The 14,757-nt window shown below is 42.5% G+C and overlaps 1 protein-coding gene across 1 annotated transcript in view; it reads right to left on the bottom strand.

Moving 5' to 3' along the window:
* Ell2 (elongation factor for RNA polymerase II 2) overlaps positions 1-14,757 on the bottom strand; it is a 75,997-nt gene that overhangs the window by 10,898 nt on the left and 50,342 nt on the right. The window contains exons 6-9 of the mRNA XM_045133391.1: positions 6,923-7,179; positions 3,122-3,246; positions 2,876-2,963; positions 399-966 (exon numbers count right to left, since the gene is read on the bottom strand). Of these exons, the coding sequence (XP_044989326.1) occupies positions 399-966; positions 2,876-2,963; positions 3,122-3,246; positions 6,923-7,179 (1,038 nt within the window). The remainder of the gene's footprint in view (positions 1-398; positions 967-2,875; positions 2,964-3,121; positions 3,247-6,922; positions 7,180-14,757) is intronic.

Raw genomic sequence — 14,757 nt, 5'->3', positions numbered from 1 at the left:
ATATTCATTAAATCAGAGGTGCTTGAGCAAGAAGGAAATTAGTATTTCCATTGCTAATTGTGTATTTGGTTAGATCAGCTCAGGAATGGCATGTGCCAGTCACTGTGAGGATGCACAGTGACATATTAGATAAGGAAAGGACACTGAAGTCCACCTTCTAGCAATTTTGCAGAAGGGCAGGGTCATTTTCAAATGCCACCATTTTATTAAGTAATGAAGAAATCATATTTAATCCTTGGCTAAAGAGAGACTGAAATGGCAGTTGTAAGATGAAAGAAAGAAATGGACTTAATAGAATGTCATTTACTTAAGAAGCATTACTAATTATAAACATCATTTAAAATTGACAGCACCAAGCTCTACAAAGCAAACAAACAAAAAGCTCAAATGTACAATACCTTCACTGGGATTTGGACTGGAGTTTTTTATCTTGGCAATTTCTTCTCTTTGAGGGTCTTCCTCCTTTTCCTCAAGAGTCTCAATGTCCTGCTTTTTGGTTTGGTCCTTTTCCTTGTGTTTTTTAGACTTTTTTTTGGACTTTTTGTGAGACATTGACTGGTTTTCTTCCATAGGCTTTGGACACTTTAGTAGAACTGAGCCAGGGGGTAATGTTTCCAGAGAAGTCCTAGAGGTATATTTGTCTTGCTGGTCCTCATACATGCTCCCGTTTTGACTAAAACTGTCAACAGGCAGGTCTTGAGTCCCCCGGCCTTCTGGAGTGCTAGGGGAGTTGGAGTTGGAGTTTACAGTCTGAGGGGGGTTGGAGACAGGGAGGCGGGCGGAAGGCAGCGGTGAGGGAGTGGGGGCGGCCGCAGCTGCAGGCGGGGGCAGGAGGCTGGCAGCAGACTTCTCACCGGTGGAGTTCAAGTGATCGCTTAAGGTCGGTGGTACTCTATTTGTCAGGTGAGATATTCGGGCTTTTTTATTCATTAAAGGATCGATGAAATCGGAATCCATAGGCCGTTTCTGAGTGGACAAGAGGAAAGTGAGAATTGCATTAAAATTGAATAAATTCAATATATGTGTGTCATTGGTTAAACAATTAGGCAAATTTATTCATACTAAAGTGTCTCCTAGATTAAGCAAAAAAAAAAAAAAACACCCCAAAACAAAAACATCCCCCCTCAATTCCTGTAATAGCCCCAAACTAACAACAGCAAGCAAAAAGTAAAATAAATTTCACTTTTTACATCAAAAGCAGCATCTGGACACTTCAGCACTTCTTGTAAGGCTGAGTCAATCTTTCTGATTTTACAGCCTCCCACTAGGTTGCTATGCTGTGCTGACTTCCGGGGCTTAGACCACTCAGGAAGTACTGAGCAGAGCAGCCAGTCTTCACTGCTGGCCATGGCTGACCTAGTTCTAGCCAATGAGAAGAGAGCAACGCGTAGCATTTGAGCCCTAGTGAGGCTAGGTAAAGGGCAAGCCTGAAGCGTTCCAGTGCTCCCGTCAGGACTGCCGCGGGCCACGGAGTGAAGCGGCCATCACGTTTACAGCAGTGTCTTTCTCACTGCAGTTCTGCCTCCTTAGGCATCTGTTCACAATCTACTACACCAAGTCTCCAGAACTCGCTCATTAAAATGATGTACAAGTGCCTTAAAATCAAGTAATATTAGCTCAGCCCAGCAATAATAATAGTTTTGTGATTGCTATGAAGGAAACTCAACAGTTGAAAAGTATAAAGCATATAAGCCACACTTTTTTTTTTTTTTTGCATTTTGGCTTGAAAGAAAATAATAGGAGGCTGGGGAGATGGTTTAGTCAGGCAAGTGCCTGTTGTGAAAGTGTGAGGACCCGAATTTAGATCGCCGGACCCCATGTAAGTGCCGAGTGGGTGTGGCAGGCTGCCTATAATTCCAGCACTTGGGAGGAAATGAGGATCCTTGGGGCAACCTGGCCAGCTAGACTAGCCCAATGGGTGGGCTCTGAGTTTTGTGAGAGACCATATTCTCAACGCGTATGGTGGAGAAGAACCAAGGCTGACCTCTGGCCCCCATATGCCCGAGCACACATGTCGTGACCGTGTTCCTTCGTACACCCACATACATTTCACAAACACAAAACAGAAAATAACCCACCCGTTACTTTAACTTAGGCTCATTTATTTGGTATCTGGTATATGACGTGATGAGAGTAGAAGCTGTTTCACAGAAGTAGGGGTTAAATAAAGCTTCCACAGATAATGTGCAGCCAAGACAGAACTGCTCATTCTTTCTCCCTTGCATTCCTCACAACAGATTGCTGACATTTTCTGACACATGACTAGCATTTGTACAGGGTCTGCTTGGTGTTCTCCACACATCTGTGTGCTTCTCTCTAATTCTTAGCGGCGGGTACAGAGACGAGCTCCTGTATCAGCAGTCCTGCAGACAGGCAGGCCTTCCCCACTGCCTGCCTGAAGCACGCAGAACACGGAAACTCACGGAGAGGAAGCCAGACTGGAGCAGGGCCTGACGGGAGTATTCTGATTACAATCAAACTAAAAAGAGCTTGAGGAAAACACGTACACAATTGTCAACGTGTTCTGTTTATTTGCTCATTGCAAACATACTTTCCCAAGAATATTCTTCTAGAACACGTTTTAGAGAAAATTAAATATAAAAATTAGAATTAAAATCTTTAATTTCCTATATATGCTAAGGATTCCATGAGACTGGAGAACAATTCTAGTTTGTGACAAATGGAAAAGCAGATGTTCTTACAGTGAAGTGTGACTTTTGAAACGTGGGAAAGTAAGGCATGTGTTCAGTTCTCTGACAAGCACTTAGGCAGCAGGGAAGAGTCCCGGGTGGGCTTTGTCTCCTTCCTCACATGTAAGTCAAGGGCCTGGCTAGCTGTCAGGGCAGGCCTGTGGTTTTGCAGCCTTGCGACGTACCTGAGGAGAGGACGCAGCATCTTTGCCACTACATACGGGAGATTCCGAACGGCTAGTGCCAGCGGCATTCTGAGATGGGTTTAGTTTTCTGTAAAGGACATGCACATTTGAGGTAATGAAGAGCACGTAGAAAAGCTCATAATAGAAAACTGCATGTCACTTTCCTACCACATCACTAAAATAGCAACAACTAAAACGATTAACTTATATGCATCATTTCTACAAAGGGGCAAAAAACAAGCTTACCTAGAGAGCACCGACTCCAACGCCCGCCTATCTGCTTCACTGTACCCTGGCCAGTCTCGCTGCAGCTCCTTGAACACATACTCCTTTAGAGTATAGGAGAGGTCCTTAGGATTCAGATTGGCCACCTGGGGTAGAGTGTAAAAACACAGCATTAGATACTTTTATTGGCTACCTAAAACAAGTGATATTTAGGATTTAAAGAAAATAATTAACCAATTGGTTCAAAAGGAGTGACTAGTTTTGCATGTCAGATCTCAATACATGCCATTCATTTCATGTGGGGAAGTTAAATGCATGCAATGAAACTTTTCTATGTGGAGCTCAATGTCCCCTTCCCATGGCTACTGCATTTATCAAATTTCTAATCAAGTAAATCCATAATAGGGGGAAAAAAGAGGGAAGCTTTTTTTTTCCAAATACATATTTTCTGGTCAAAGTAAAACAAAAGTTACATATCTGTTAAACCAAGCAACCAATACTTCACATCTGGATTTCTGCAGTCAACTCACTTTACTCCCTTTCATTCTCCCCCTCTACCCACACTCTGTAACCATGCTTGTCACAAAAGTCTGATTTGTTTGACTTCTCATCTCACTTAAGATACAGCTCGAATTTCTTACCCTTGACCTAGAAAGGTTCTCTGGGATTTGGCCTCTATTCTTTCCTCCTCTGTCTTGAGCCTTCTCTTTCACCAGATTCCAGAAATGACTCATTTAATCTCTGGCTCTTCATTTCAGCTAACAGGTATCCAACTAAAGAAGAGGTTCCTGAAGTGAGGTGTCCTCTGTGGGTAGAAGACCTCTCACCCAGCTCCTCTCAACTCCCCATCCTACTGAGTTGATCTAATGGCTACGCTTTTGGAGACTAGGATTGTCCGGTGGGGTAACTCTGGGATTCCAGCATTCAGAGTGCCACCTGGTGCAGCTGAGTGCAGTCACCCCTTGGTTTTCACAGGGGACTGGTTTTAGGACCCCAAGGGTGTCAAAATACCTGGATGTTCAAGTCCCTTATATAAAATTATGTATTCTCCCATCTACTATAAATAATATCTAGGTTGCTTATAACAGCTCATATAATATAAATGTTAAATAGTAGTTATTGTTTAGGAAATAATGACAAGAAAAAAATGTATGTTCAGTACACATGCAATTTTTAAAAAATATTTTGATTTACAATTGATTGAATTCATAGATATACAGCACAAACTATTCTTAATGAATTGAGCTGAATGAAATGAATGTTGAACTTGAAGCAAATATCCAATGTTAAGCTGAAGGAGAACTTCATTAGGTTTATCTAGTTGCTTTTCTGACTTTTGAACTTTATTATACATCATACTTTTTAATGAAAAATTGTAAGAAAAAGGAAGTTTTACCAATGTATAGTAGCTTAGTAATAGTTTTCAGCTGTAGTGGCACATGCCTTTAATCCCAGCACTTGGGAGGCAGAGATAGGAGGATGGCTTGTAAATTCGAGGCCAGCCTGAAACTACAGAGTGAGTTCCAAGTTAGCCTGAGCTGGAGTGAAATCCTACCTTAAACTGTCCTGACCCCTTAAAAAAAAACTTAAATTAAGACACAATATGGTTTTATTGGGGAAAAGTCATCTTAATTTAAAAAATGCACTACTGAAAACTACTATGTAAGTAACAATTCAGCAAGTATCTCTATCAGCACAGGAAAGAAAGACTGACCATTTTAGCTAACAGGTTTAGCAGCTAGAGACAAAATAACCAATTTTGGGGATGATTTGTGTATTGTGTTTTATATTCCTTTCCTTTCATGTCTAATTTTGGTCCATTTCATTGGCGTAAAAATCATGTTATCTTAGCTGTTAGGTAAGTGGTTTAAGTCCAAGTTCTCAATGTAATTCTGTTGGCTTCCTTGTGAAGAGTAAATGAAATCGTGCATGAAATGTACAGCACACACAGTGTCTGACACATAGTTCGTGCCTCTGCAGTGCTATGTGTTTTCACTAGGCTGGCGGTTTGTTGCTCATGTTACACATTTGAATTGCTCAAGTGATTTATATAATATTGGTGCCCAGGTCCTACCTTCAGATACTTAGATTTGGCTAGTTTGGGGTAGAATTCTGCTATACGCAAATGCAAAGCCAGGATGAGAGTATATTCTAGAGTCTTAACAAATAACCAAATAAATTACTCTCTTATCTGCTTGCTTATGAGTCAAGCACATCCATTTTTATGTCTTGTCTGTCTACTCTCTCCCTCTCTCATAAAACTATTGACATGTACAGCAGTAGCTTTGATGAGGCTACTCTCCATCATTTTGATGTCCTCTACCCACACCCTTGTTTTAGTAAGGTAAATACTTTGTCAAGTATTTTGTGATATGTAACCTGATTCTTCCCACTTCCCCAAATGTAAGACTGAACACACACACGCACCCATCTTTTCTCTCATTTGTTCTCTTTTATTTTTAATTTTTTAAAAATATTTTTATTTATTTATTTGAGAGAAAGAAGCAGAGAGAGAGAAAGAGATTGAGGGAGGAAGGGAGGGAGGGAGAGAGGGAGAGAATGGCGCACCAGGGCCTCCAGCCCCTGCAATCAGATGCCCTCTGTGCATCTGGCTTACATGGGTCCTGGAGAGCTGAACCGGGATCCTTTGGCTTTGCAGGTAGATACTTTAACTGCTAAGCCATCTCTCCAACACCTAATTTGTTCTCTTGAGCTTTAAAAACTGATATATGACATATGGATTTAAATTGTCTACAAAGGTGCTCAATGAATTTAATAAAGATCATTGAGACTGATGAGGATGTTTAGGGACTGGATGATCCTGACATGCATATGATGGTTTTATTCTTTCATAACATCATTGTCTTGAATGTAAGATAATTAATGAAAATAGGCTTAACAGTGTTATCTTTCAAGTAGCAGATGAAAATAGGCATTTTTCAGTGGTGAGATTTAAGAACAATTTGGAAATGTCATTGCTTTAGAAAAAATAAAGTGATGGACCACTATTTATGATGGATCAGAATGCTAATTAACATTTATAACCTGAAGTATGAAAAGCACAGGAAGTTACAATTGGACAGGCTACTGTTGTCAATAAAAATAATGGCCTACTTTACACTGAAATGTGACTATAAGGTAACTAAATGTTCATAGCTAATATTTTACACACTCATACCTTTTGTTGCAGACAAGTAACTGACCAATCTAGGCATACCCAGTGGCCAAAAAGGCAAAGTCATAAAAACTCAAGAACTTGAAAGCTGGGAGACAACCTACTTAGTTGGCATAAGTGTCGTGCTTACACCAACCAAAGCCCACTAGAGTATCCCACACAACCTTCCCTATACACAGAAGCCAGCAAAAATTAAGGCAAGACTGCAGGTGATTCAAGACTATGAGCAGATAACAAAAACTTCATACTTACTTCTTAAGGAAGTCACAGCAAAATTTATTTAACCTAAATAAAGACAATATCCATGTTTCATCTGGTTTTAAAGTAAATGCTTTAAAAAGATATTTTAAGCCTGGCATGATAGTGTATGTCTACAGTTCCAGGACTCAGAATGCCAAGGTGGGAAGACAGGTGAGTTTGAGGTCAGCTTGGGCTACATAGCAAGTTTGAAGCAAGCCTAAGAGACTTAGCAAGAATTTGTCTTAAAAAAAAATGTTTTAAGCTAAAATCCAATAGTTGTATTTTATATAGGATTATCAAAATGACTGAAATGTATCTATAAGTAGTTATAATATTACCAACAAAAGCACTCTGAAGTGAACCCCGCAAGAGGGCACACACAAGTACCTCTCTCCAAAAGTCCTCACCTGTTGCAGAATTGCTCCCAAGGAGTTCTTATCTTTTTGATTGACACCATCTTTCTGCAGTCGGGCAAGCAGCTCAGGCTTCTTGTAGGCCTTTAGTGCCAGTAAGTGAATGACCCTGTCCCTGTACGGCCGCTGGGAAACAGTGCCGCCATGTGTCTTTCGAATTGTATTTGCAGGGTTCATGGGGGTTGACCTTTTCCTCTCAGGCACTGCATCCGAGACGGCTTGAGGTGCTTTCCGAATCTGCACTCTCTTCCCTAAGGGCCAGTGGAAAAGACACTGTCACACGTCTGTGGGTTACAACATAACGAGCATTTTGGATTCCACAACTCTGGCTTAGGTACCTATTGGTTTCTAGAGGGAACAAAGGCCATTTTATTTCAACTTCAAGGGGACATACAAACAGGAAGCATTCTAACTAAACTGCCTGAAACATGTAGTGGGAATTTTTGATGGAATCCCTTTTTGTAATAAATGGTATACACAGGAGTACTAACTGCTGACACAAACTACATCAACAGACTCGACTTTCTTTTTCTTCAAGGTAGGGTCTCACTTTATCTCAGGCTGACCTGGAATTCACCATGTATTCTCAGGGTGGCCTTGAACTCACAGCAATCTGCCTACCTCTGCCTTGAGAGTGCTGGGATTAAAGGCGTGTGTCTCCACGCCTGGCTAGACATTTTTTAGATTGTAGGCTATTTGATGTTAAGTGGGAATAATTTACATGCTTAGACCATTTTTGAAAAGCGGACATGAATAGAGTGAATATGGAGAAGTGTGAGACACCTGCTGGGCCTTACTGAGGGCTCACTCTTGCTAACTGGGGCGATACTGCCCCGACTCCACAGGTGCAGAAGCCACAGGGCGAGGCCTGAAATCCCGCCAGGTGGCCCCTACTGACACTCCTGCAGCAGGCCGTAACAAATTTGGGGAGTTAAGAACCAAAATCAGCCAACCACCCACTCAACAACTGCCAACCAACAATCTGTGATCAAAAGGGTCAGACTAACATTCCGCCCTCTGTAGAGCTGAAAGTGCGCGGGTGGGTCAGAGGCCTTCTCGTAACTTTTACAGGGCTGGGGGCATCCGTGCAGGTCACTCGTTTTCTGCTTGTACTGAAAACTGATCCTTGACAAGTGGCTACTTTTAAAAAACGCGTGGGGTAGAGCAACCTGGGTACTGTGTCTGTGAAAATTATCCAGACATGGCTGGTCACCGACAACCTCAGAAATTATTCCTTGCTGAAGGAACAGAAAGTAGCAGAAAAGACCAATGTCTCTCTTTTTAAGATATCTGGGGTAGAATCTTTTTAGCTCATGTGTGCCCTCTGGTTATAGACGGGGGAGAACTGGCAATGCTATGCGATGTTGGGCAAATGCATCAGGAACAAGGCTGGAACGTAGACACAATGGGTAAGGAGAAACTGTCTCTATGATGGGCGAATCAGCTGACTGAGGCAGAAACTGTACTGACTAGAGTAATGCTGGTCAGAGGGCGTAAGTGTTTGGATACCATACTACCTCAGGCAGGGGAAAAAGGACAGATGTTCTCAGAAAATGTTTGCTAGTTAGTATACTTCTTTATAATTTGGATGTGAGTGCTGGCAAATATCAGATCAAACTACCACACAACAGGAACTCAACACTAAGGGGATGCGGCCTAGTGATAAGAAAAACTGTCACATCAAGTTACAGTTATCGAGATACTTAGGCCTGGCTTATATGTTTATAATTAAAAAAATAGCTGGGTCGCTGTCAGCTGGGGAAGGAACTCATATTTACCATGAGCCAATCAAGGAGGAGCAGTGCTAGGGGCAGTACACCAGGTGACGTGGAGTCTCATGGCAACCTGAAAAGGTGTCTTGTCTCCATGTCACAGAAAAGAACTCTGAGGCTTTCAGTGGGACAGCTGAAGAGCAAAGTGCTCACTTAGCGAGTGAGTTCAGTGACGCCGGCGACGGGGGGCGCGGCGTGAGGTCAGGCCGCGCTGCACCCCGGCCGCGCAGCCCTCGGCACTGATGGCTAGTGGGGGGCAGCAGCCCAAGCCAGATGCTCCCACACCGCAGAAGGCGGGTCTGAGGACAAGCTGAGATCTCTTAAGGTGAAAATGTGAAGGCAAGCCTGTTGTGTTTGGGGAAAAACAGTATCACAAAAATTTAGAGATGCTAGATATTCCAGACTTCCCCAGCCCTGGCCAATAGTTGCAGAAAAGGAACCTACTCTACTCTTCCGGACCACACTACTACGGTCCAGGCATTCAGAATGAATTCACGCCAGCGAGAGACGTGAACAGGTTCCAGCTGCCTGGCCTCTGTGCTTCTGGTCCCCCTCAATCCTGCCTCAGAAGGGCTCCATCGTGCGCTTCATTCACCCTCATCTTCCCAGAAGCAAGCATGGAGGAAACCAATAGAGGAGGCCAACCGTGCCCATATGAGGGAAATAAGTGTGACGTCTGATGAGAAATTCGAGTCTGGTGAGGGAGAACAGTCTCAAGGAAGGCCCAGTGCTCAGCCTTCCCTTCGTCTGAGGACCCTCACCTGCTGATACCCTCACTCCAGTTTTCTTTCAGACAGCCAGTCATGAAGTAACCATTTCTTTGAGTGTTGAATGAACAATGCAAGAACACTGGACCACTGACTTATACTCAAACATCACTCGCTTACTGGATTCTCAAACTTTCTATGTCTAATTCAACCAGGAAAGAGAACTCATATTTAAGGAATGACAAGCTACACGTGAAAAAAACAAACCACCACCACCAAAAAACCATTTAGTGACACAGATGTTTATAGAATTGAGATGCTAGGGAAAGAAAAAGTAAAGCAGGAAGATGCCAGCTTCCAAGTGGACAGCACAGCTTTATTTTTAATATTTGCCTCAAAAGGCTTTTAAAATATTTTATTTATTTATTTGAGAGAGATACAGAAATATGCAGGGAGGGAGGGAGAAAGAGAGAAAGAGAGAGAGAGAGAGAGAGAGAGAGAGAGAGAGAGAGAGAGAGAGAGAGAGAGAATGGGCACACCAGGGCTTCCAGCCACTGCAAACGAACTCCAGACACGTGCACCCCCTTGTGCATTTGGCTAATGTCAGTTCTGGGGGGTCGAACCTGGGTCCTTTGGCTTTGAAGGTAAGTACCTTAACCGCCAAGCCATTTCTCCAGCCCTCAAAAAAGCTTTTAATAAAGCCTACGGGAAAACCTAATTCTCTTCCCAGGCCCAACTGTTAATCAATTCCCTGGGCTCCTTTATAAACAGCAGCAGTGGTACCAACAGGCAGGGTGATGTGGGACTGACTATATCTGAGTCGTCATAGTTTTTCATAACAAGGAGTCCACTTTTAGCTCCTCTGTTCAATACGGGATGGTACTTGTGCCTTAAAGGCTGAAGTATGGTGTCACACACCTTAAATTTCAGGCTGAGGTAGGAGGCCAGCCTGGTCTCCAGAGTGAGTTCCAGGTCAGCCTGCGTGAGAACCTGACTCAGAAAAGAAAACAATAAAAAGATTTAAACCTCAGGCTAATGGATCTGAGTCAATGACCTGAAAGAAGATGTAAAAACAGGTGATCACAAGAAGAGCAGAGACTGTGGCCATCTTCTACATTGTTTTCCTCTTCAATGGGAACTGAACAGAGCCTTTGCAACACAGATTCGAAGCTTCAGAAACACCAGCAGGGCTGCGACGGTCACTCTGCTAGTTTACCTTAATGGGCTCCATCTCTACCAGTTAGCAGTTGTGACCATTCTTTTTTCAAAGGTTCACTACCAAAATATATATGCTTAACAGACACCAAAATGTTAAGAGCTACAAAAGGACCTTGGATGTTATCTAGTTCAGTTACCCTTTCTTTAAGATTTGATAAAATTAACAGGTTTAATGATTCGTCTCATTACTAAAATATATGCTAACTCATCAAAAATAAGGAAGGTGGAGAAACTGAAACAAAATTTTAGGTATTAGATAAGCTGAGCTATTTTATATATCAGACTAAAAATATCAATACCTAAAATGAATTGAAATTCAAGAAGATTCTAGACTTCATACAGGAGTCCATAAGCAGACTTACGATACTACACAAGTAGACATGATGATGACTAGTGTTTTTTTTTTTTTTAAGCAAAGGGGAGGAGCTGTAATAACATAATATTAACCACTGACACAAATGTCATGACCAGAAGTAGAAATATTACTGGAGAAATAATATTTAGGTAACAATATCTTTGGCTCCTCTTCTATGCAAATAGGATTTGCCTTTTTTGGGGGGGGGGCTTTTCAAAGTAGGGTCTCTAGCCCAGGCTGATCTGAAACCTGCTGGCCTGGAACTCATGGGGATCCCCCTACCTCTCTCTGCCTCCCATGTGCTGGGATTAAAGGTGTGCTCCACCACACCCAGGGTCTCCTTTCTTTTTAGTAGAAACTTTGTATGGACACATCATGTACTGGTACCATCGTTTCCCTACACCCTCTCTACTGAGGACCCTCCTTGTGGGACGGCCAGGATGTGGGTGGTCCTCATGCAGGTGTGGGGTCTGAGTTGCGAGAGCAGCAGTCGGTCACTGGGGAGAGGGGCAATGCCTCTGGATGTTCCCTCCCACTCTGGGAGTTTGCTTTATTAAACCTGCCAGAAGATTGTAGAACTCATATTCCAAGAAACTAGGCCAGTTGACTCCCAGACCCCTAAAAGTACAAACTTTATCCTTTAAGCTTGGCTTGTGCCCTAGTTTAGCTGGCAGAGGCCTGTCTGGCATCAGGCCATACCACAGTGGGATGAGCATTATTCTCACTTGCCTCCACCCAGGCTGACACTACCGAAAGAAACCTTGTTCTGCAGGTACTCAGGCTGGCATAGGTGAGCTTTCTGTGCCATGCTACATGGCATGGTCAATTATGAACTAAATAGGTGATTCCTGTTGTTCAGGAAGAGCACACAACTTGCCCATGAGGACATGCCTACATCATCTGCTGTCTCCTGAGCCTAAAAACCCAATATACAAAATGAGGAGATAGTCATAACCTCCTTCGTAATTATGAGATTTAGATGTGGAGCTACATGTAAAGTGCTGTCCCATGTCTTATGGGCAGTGAACGTTCAGTAAGTACCAGGTAATATTAGAATTACAGGTCGACAGACCAACATTGTAAAGAACTGAGCTAGTTTTAAGAAATTGGAAAAAGCAAAAGCAGACATATAAAAATAGCTACCATATCAAAATCCAGTAAAAATGAAGCAACAGAAAATTCAGTTGGGACACTAAGGGCTCCAGAGCTGGCCAGCTTTTTATTCAGAGGAGCCTGTCCAGTTTGGAAATGTGAGGCGAGGAGCTAGAGGCAGTCCAGAGAGGAATGATACAAGTAATTAAAGGGTTCAGATACAGGCCACATTAAGTCAAGTTAAAAGGAGTTGGGCTAGGTGACCTAGAGAAAAATGGCTGAGGAGGTTAATGGCAAGATTTTAGAGCAGAGAAGAGCATTGTGCTGTGACGGTGAGTGGCCAGGGCAGTGAGAACAGGCTGGTAGGAAAAGGCTAAGGAAGATGGGATGACAGGGATTGGTGCATGTTCAGAGGAAAGAACACTCGTTCTAAATGGGAGACACAGAATTTGGGTCTAATTGAAACTTTGTTAACTTCAGATTTTTTGTGATCATCTATAAAGAATATATAAATTGAATCCCTGTAGAAAGTGATGAAGATAGCAATGACAATGACAACGACCTAGAGAATGAAAACTGTATGCACACTAATTAATGGAAGTCCTAGGAGCCATAAGAGAGACTTTCCTGCTAGTGATATTAATGGAAATGAAGTCACCTACCACATTAAAAATAAAAGTCTGAGATGGGGAGTTTCAGATAATCGAATGTAAATCCTTTATCAGATTTTAACTTGTGTAGTACTTGAAGTGAAACACAATGAAAACTTTAAGAGAAATTGTCTCTTAATACATTTACAGTCTTCTATTTACAAGCTAAATATATAGGAAATCACAAATAAATCCCTTTTAAGTTTGAAAAAAAAAAAAGAATATATAACTTGAAATCCCTATGAGAGGGTTGGAGAAATGGCTTAGTAGTTAAGGCGCTTGCCTACAAAGCCAAAGGACCCAGGTTTGATTCCCCAGGACCCACATAAGCCATAGATACAAGATGGAGCACGTGTCCGGAGTTCGTTTGCAGGGGCTGGATTCCCTGGCATGCCCATTCTCTCCCCCCCCCCCCGCCCACCTCTTTCTTTCAAATAAATAAATAAAAACAGAACATTAAAAAACTCCCTATAAGAAACTCTGCAAACTCTAAGGTACTCTTGTGGGATTCTGGATGTTAAAGAGTATGTTGTATAGGTTGGGTGTGGTAGCTCTTGCCTGTAATCCTAGCACTAGACAAGCCTAGACAGATTATGAATTTGAAGACAGATTGGCTACACAGTGAATTCCAAGCCAGCCTGGGCTACAGACTGAGTGTCTCGAAAACAATGACAACAATCGTGACCACAAAGCAGAAACTCAGAGAAGTTTGGTGTGTGTGCTGTAAATGACTACACGTGGTCATGACCCTGCTAGAACAGAAACAGGTCATCAACACGGGGGACACTGAAGGATTGCGTGGCAGAAAAGTACAGCCAGTAGTCATGGACGATCTTTAATCTTTAGAAAAGATCATGGCAAGATTTCAGCTAGTTTCCTGGGAGGAAAGAGTCATTTTAATGATTTGCTGCATTGACTACTTTGCCATGCACACCACACATTAAAACAATTCTTTCAGAAAGTGATAGATAATTCATAGCTTGTGCTTAAAATGTAAGTGTGGATGACTGTGTGGATTTTTAAAAAAATGTACTGTACGATGTAGCCTAGTAGCATGGACAGCTAACTAAGTTACTTATGAGGTTGGAGAGGAGAGAGAAAGAAGGCTGGAAGTTGCTACTTCACCGAGTAGAAAAGAGAAGGTAAAAAGTCTCGTCACTGGTAATTTAGTAGGCAGGGAAGTGTGCCCTGGGGCACAGATACCTGGGGACATCATGAATTGTTGTTAAACCAAACTAAAAGTATCTAAGCTAAGCACCAAGCCCCAGGAGCCCTGGCTGTGTTCCAGAGAAACACTTATTAAAAATACTAGTGGAGCCTCTCAAGCTGTACAGAAGCAGAGTCACATGCGAACCCTGGAAGATGTTGATGAAAGGGGCTCGTTTCTGTGAGGGACTGGTTTTGAAAGCATGGGCATTTCCAAGTCAGTAGCGTTTCGCTGTTGCCGCTTGAGTTGTGAAGCTGATCAAGGAGCCAGACAGGTCATCCTTACTCTTTATTGTTCTATTCCTGCTCACAGGCACTGTGAATTAACTTCATCAAGTTGCTCAGGACACTGCTCACAGACACTCCTCTTGCCCATCTGGTCTAATTTCCATCGGATGCGCATGCGAGAGAGCAGATGACGGAGGTGGTGACTGGGGCACGTGAGGACAAGGGTGACAACTGGAACCAGGGTCACCCTACTGTCTTGCTGTAATGCTGTGTCATCAGCGTATTTTATATCTTACAGTAAAAATTCGTTACTGTTCCACAATCCTCTGAAAATATAAGCAAAATCTGTAACAATGAGATTATGAACTCGGAAATCTGTCTAGTAGATTTTGCTGTTAAAAATAGCTTAACAAAGCAGGGTATGGTGGCACCTGCCTTTAATCCCAGCACTCCGGAGGTAGAAGTAGGAGGATTGCCGTGAGCTCAAGGCCACCCTGAGACTACATAGTGAGTTCCAAGTGTGCCTGAGCTAGAGTGAGACCCTACCTCAAAAAACAAAAACAAGAAACCAAACAACTTAATAAAAATGAAAAACGAGAAC

Source organism: Jaculus jaculus, chromosome 14 (assembly GCF_020740685.1).
Source record: "Jaculus jaculus isolate mJacJac1 chromosome 14, mJacJac1.mat.Y.cur, whole genome shotgun sequence".
Lineage (NCBI taxonomy): Eukaryota > Metazoa > Chordata > Mammalia > Rodentia > Dipodidae > Jaculus > Jaculus jaculus.
The sequence above is the reverse complement of the archived record's forward strand: the minus strand, read 5'-3'. Positions and strand labels throughout refer to the sequence as shown.